The 5319-nt window shown below is 42.5% G+C and overlaps 1 protein-coding gene across 1 annotated transcript; it reads left to right on the top strand.

Moving 5' to 3' along the window:
• The first annotated feature begins 2383 nt into the window (after window positions 1-2383).
• LOC127676244 (PRAME family member 12-like) lies at window positions 2384-4936 on the top strand. Its single transcript, XM_052172140.1, has 3 exons — window positions 2384-2670; window positions 2968-3549; window positions 4321-4936. Exons 1-3 carry the CDS (start codon window positions 2384-2386, stop codon window positions 4934-4936), a joined length of 1485 nt encoding a protein of 494 aa, XP_052028100.1.
• The last annotated feature ends 383 nt before the right edge of the window (window positions 4937-5319 follow it).

Below are 5319 nucleotides of genomic sequence, written 5' to 3'. Positions count from 1 at the left end.
TTCAGAACATGACACCACTATGGACACCTGGGCCTTGGCAGATCCTTTGTGGCTTTTTGTTGCTGTCACCCAGATGTACCCCGCTCTGATACGTTACCACTATGTAACCAGACTGCAGTGAAGTTCTTCTGTTCAGCCCTGTGCCTCCCAGAGGCAGGTGTACACCTCCAAGCCTGCCCTCTCCTGAAATAACTAAGGACCTTTGAGGTGATTTATCTGATTTTCAACAATGACTTCGGCACTAGGGCACAAGGCTAGATTACTGAATCCAGGCCCAGCTCATAACCTACTCCATATGCATCCAGCAGATTGAGAGGTGGAGGATAGAAGATGTGGATGTTCATGGCCATTCCTTTTTATATTCTATATGAAACGAGCCTGGAATACAGGTCATCCTGTTTAGGAATATGCAATATTCCTTTTGAAAATGTTCTGTGAGGATTAGTTTAATTGGTTGATATAACTGCAGTGGAAGGTTTAGAAGCCTAGGCCTCAGATGAGTCGGCAAAAATTAGACCCCTGAGAAACCTGTATAGAATCCACTCAAGCTCAGAATACCACAAGTATCCATACACAGTGGTATCAAGATTACCGCTCATTGGCCATTGCAGGAATTAGTGGGAAAAGAAGGAGCAGGCTCTAGAATCACCTCCCCATGGAGGTAAGAAATCGGCTAGTCAACAATGTGTAGCCAGACCCAGGGCTCAAAGCACTTTATAAACTGTGAACTGAGACAAATGATGGGGACAACCTGAACCTGCCCCATTCTAACTCCAGTCAAAAGCCAGAAAAAGGTGAAATGACTGTTCTTCATCCATTCACTTGTGATTGCTTCTCAGCAATCACTCATATGTAATCTTGTGTGCCTTGATGTCATTCATGCTTCTCCTAAGTACTGCTGCTTCACGAAAAGGCCCTTTCTGATCAGCACAGTAAGTCTCCCATGATGCAATGTGGGAAAGTAGAGCAAAAGAGAATCCAGGTGTTATGGCTCAAACCCACCTAATACTTCAGTTATAAGGAAAGATGATGCAGGGTCTATATAATGAGTTTAAACCAGCCCAGATTGTATGGTGAGTTCCATCTAAGACAGCCACAGTTACACAGGAAAACCCTGTCTCAAACAGAGAAGAAGCTTCCAAAATATGTAGTTCATTATGGTAAGTAATCTCAGAGCTCAGAGTTTGAGGAGAAACATCTTGTAAGCTTTGAGACCTTAACCAGAATCTCTGATTTTAAACATTCCCACATAGAAATGTGATTAAATCTAGCTAAAGATGTAAATGTCAAAATAATTAAATGAGTGGAGGCTTTATGACCCAATCAGGTGGTAGCTTGTTTCTGAGAGGTGGGCCTAAAAAGGTAAGGTGTGAGGAAATGTGCATATAAGGTTCAGTATGGCTGCACAAGACAGTCTGAGGCTTGGAGCCTGGAGTGACTGCCTGTTCCTGCTAGAATGGGAAAACCTGAAAGAAGTGTGAAGGTCAGGTAAGTCATTCAATCCATCAGGATGCCCCATCTCACCCAGCCAGCCAGCCTCCCATTTCATCTTAGTATTTTTAATATTTGGTTATTGTAATTTTTGATTCGTTGTATGGTGTGATTGTTTTGAAGTAGAAAATGTGATTTAACTCAGGTTAGCTTAGAACTCCATATATAGCTGTCATGAAAGACTGATTCTGCTGCCTCCCCTCCTAAGTTCTGAGACCTCAAGTTGTGCCATTTATAGAGAGCCAAGTATGTAATATTCAAGGACTTGGCCCATTGAGGAAGTACCTTATTTTCTTACCAATATCTTCAGTACACCTTAAAATTTCATAATTCACAATGATTATAGATTTAGAGAGAAAATGAAAATTGTGAAACCCATGAAAGCATTAAATTGACAATTTCCACAGTTCAGTCTTCTAAACAACACACTACAGCTCAGTGTGGCTACAGGGTCTAAAACTTAAGGAAGTCAAAGAACCAAAATCCATATCACAGCTTCTACCAAACTGTTCCATTGATTTAATTCATATATAGATTGGGTATGGGACCTTTAAGTTTGCTTCTTAGGGTTATCAGAGATAATGTAGAGGGGTTCACACAAAAGTGTGGAGATCAGATCAACTGTCTTGATACCAGCTTCCCAGCAAGGGAGCTATAGAATGATTGGGTTGAAATGGGTGCTTTTGAATCTCAAGAAGGCCCTTAAGGGAAACGTGGCTCTTAGAAAAATAGATATTGTCTAATGGGAAATACAGGTTTATGACATTGCCTGAACAGTGACTGAGTTTGATTTGAATAATTAGTAGGGAAAGATGCAAGCTAAAATCTGTTTTACCTGAAATAATTCCCTTATCTCCCTATTTCCATAGTATCTCCCCACAAGAAAGTCATAATGAACTTCAAGACCCCTCCCACGATCCAGCAGCTGGCAAAACAAAGCCTGCTGAAAGATGAAGCCTTGACAGTCTATGCTCTAAAAGACATGAAAGAGGAGCTCTTCCCACCACTCTTCAAGGATGCATTTAGCAGCAAACAACATAACATCCTGAGGCAGATGGTGGCAGCCTGGCCCTTCCCATGCCTTCCTGTGGGAGCTCTGATGAAGACTCCTGACTTAGAGACCTTGAAGGCTATGCTGGATGGCCTGGATTTGCTGATGAGACAAAAAGTTCGACCCAGGTAAGAGACACCAAGGGAGCATGGGGATGAGAGGGAAGTGTATGGATTGAGGAAAGTATTCACAATGTGGTCCAAGTTGAATCTGAGACTTCTGATGTCACTATCTCTGAGGAGAGAAACTAAGAAAAGGGAAAGTGCTGTGTACAGCATAGCAGAGAAGAGATGCAGCAATATGCAATGAGTTTGTCCCAGTCTCTTCCCTCGAGGAATGGATTTAAGGGTCTTTGTGTTGTAGGTCAAATCTGTTTACACATTGTCTCTTCTGTCATCTGAATATTTTTCCCATTTGATCCACAGGAGGTGGAACCTACAAGTGCTTGATTTACGAGATGCCAACGATAATTTCTGGAATGTGTGGGATGGAATAGAGGATGGTGCCTGCCCTCCAGACTTTAGCGAGACACAATTATTGAGGAATCATCCCATACAATGGGGAACACAGGCTGTGACTGTGTGGATAAACCTTTATGTGAATCCCAGGCATACAATTGAATACAATGAATATTTTTATGAGTGGGCAAAGAAGAGAAAAGATGTACAGGTGAACTGTCAGAAGGTGATGTTTTTGCCCAACCCTCACTACAACCCCTGGCATCTTCTGGAAATAGTTGAGCCAAGTTCTATCCAGGAATTGGAAGTGTATAAACACTTCAACCTGGACACTCTTGCAATGATAGCCTCTGACCTGGGCCAGATGAGAAACCTTCAAAAATTCCTTCTCAATAATGTCCACATATCTTTGGAACAGTCTGGAAATAAAGACATGGAAGACCGGTGTATAAGAATGATCATTCCCCATTTCTCCAAACTCCACAAGCTCCAGCATCTCTATTTGAATGACGTCTGCTTTGTGAATGAACATCTGGATGAAGTGCTCAGGTGAGTAAGGATAGTGAGCTTTATCCAGGGGCCAGATCAAAGCCTATGTTACATGAAAGGTCAGTGCACACCTGTGGCTTCCCTGACAATCTTGGATTTACACAGATTTGACCTTGTGATACTCTACATCCTGAGTTCTCACTTCAGTAAACTCAGACTATCAGGTATGTGTCCATTATTTAGAAAAGTTCTTTGCTAGGATCCAGATGTAGCAAAAACAGATCTATGGAGGCTACAAAAGCTTAAACCACCTTCTGCCCCACGTCAGTTCTGTCCTGAGAACTGTATGAAGACTTTTGATCTGCTTCTGTCTCCCCATGAGTCTGAGGCCATCTAAGCACAGGAAGGGGCTGAGTAATGATTGAGGATCATTGGGGCTTCTGGGAACTCTGTTGACAGGACCAAGTCCATGCCATGGAGGTGGGCCTCATGCTCTCAAGTTTGTCACACACGGGAATGGTTCTAGGTCTTTCCAAGACAGTCCTACTGGGATTCACTTTCTGATATCATTTGTCCTCTGATGTAGTATTATGCTAGTAAGTGCAGAGGGCACTGTAGACCTTCAGGCAAAAGCAGTCATGATGGTGTTGTGTGTCCTCTGCTTATAGTGACAAGACTTATTGGGTACTCTCTATCAGGGAGCACTCTAATCTTGAGTTTCATTATGAGCACATAAAGACCTTAGACATAAAGACCTCTTTTCTTGGAATCATTGCCCTCTGTGTACCTCTATTGAAGTTTAAGGAGATGATCTTCTTTGTCTCTCTTTAGGTGCTTAGAGAATCCCTTAGAGACCCTTGCAATCACTCGCTGCAAGCTGTCAGAATCAGATATGAGGTGTCTGTCCCAGTGTCCAAGAGTCTATCAGCTCAAACACCTGGATCTGAGTGGCATCGACTTTATAAATTTAAGTCATGAATTTCTAGGAAGACTTCTAAAACGACTGACAGCTACACTGCAGAAGCTAGAGTTGAAGGGCTGTATGATCACGGACTTCCAAATCGATGTCCTCCTGCCTGCTCTGAGCCAATGCACCCAGCTCACTGAGGTTGATTTTCAGATGAACTTCTTATCTAAGAACAGCCTGGAGAAGCTACTGCAGCACACTGCCAACCTGAGACAGCTGACCAAGGAAATGTACTCTGCACCCTATGAGGTCTATGATGAATTAGGTAATGTCCTCCCACAAAAATTTGCACAATATTGTTCTGAGCTAATGGTCACACTCAATGTTATACGTCAGCCAAAAGAGATTTGCTTTGTGAGTAACATTTGTGCAGGTTGTGGAGGACTCTGTGTCTACAACATGGAGGCCACACTATGTTTCTGTTGGCAACGAGAGTGGTCACTTCTGGACTCTGAGAAAGGAAAGCCAGAACTCAAGTGACTCATTCCAGATAAAGCATGCGTATTTCAGCATTTTTTGGAGGTACTTGGGAATGACGATTGTTTCATTGGGTCATAGTTGAAGGAGAAATACTGATCTGGAGAATGAGGGCTTAAATTCTGTCCAAGGTTAACATTACAGACCCACCTTGACACACTCATAGAGATTTGAATATGGTATTCACTGTTGGGTTTGCCCTTCACATATTCTTGTGTAATCTTCTCTCTGTCCCTTTCTTCCCAGAATTTTCAGAATAACATGCCCCATGTTTCAAGATTATATACACTTCAGCTTCCTGAAATCCTGATCAAAACACAACAAAGATTCTCTTGGAGAGATGGCTCAAAGTTTAAGATTGCTTGGTGCTCTTCCTGGGGAGGATT

This window comes from Apodemus sylvaticus, unplaced genomic scaffold, assembly GCF_947179515.1.
Source record: "Apodemus sylvaticus unplaced genomic scaffold, mApoSyl1.1 scaffold_446, whole genome shotgun sequence".
In the NCBI taxonomy this organism is placed as follows: Eukaryota; Metazoa; Chordata; class Mammalia; order Rodentia; family Muridae; genus Apodemus; species Apodemus sylvaticus.
This window is presented reverse-complemented; position numbering and strand designations above follow the sequence as displayed.

Bases quoted from the DNA above. Each gene is read 5' to 3' on its own strand.
- LOC127676244 (XM_052172140.1), top strand. From the start codon at position 2,384: ATGAACTTCAAGACCCCTCCCACGATCCAGCAGCTGGCAAAACAAAGC. The intron at 2,671-2,967 runs GTAAGAGACACC...TTTGATCCACAG, and splicing joins AGACAAAAAGTTCGACCCAG to GAGGTGGAACCTACAAGTGC. The intron at 3,550-4,320 runs GTGAGTAAGGAT...GTCTCTCTTTAG, and splicing joins CATCTGGATGAAGTGCTCAG to GTGCTTAGAGAATCCCTTAG.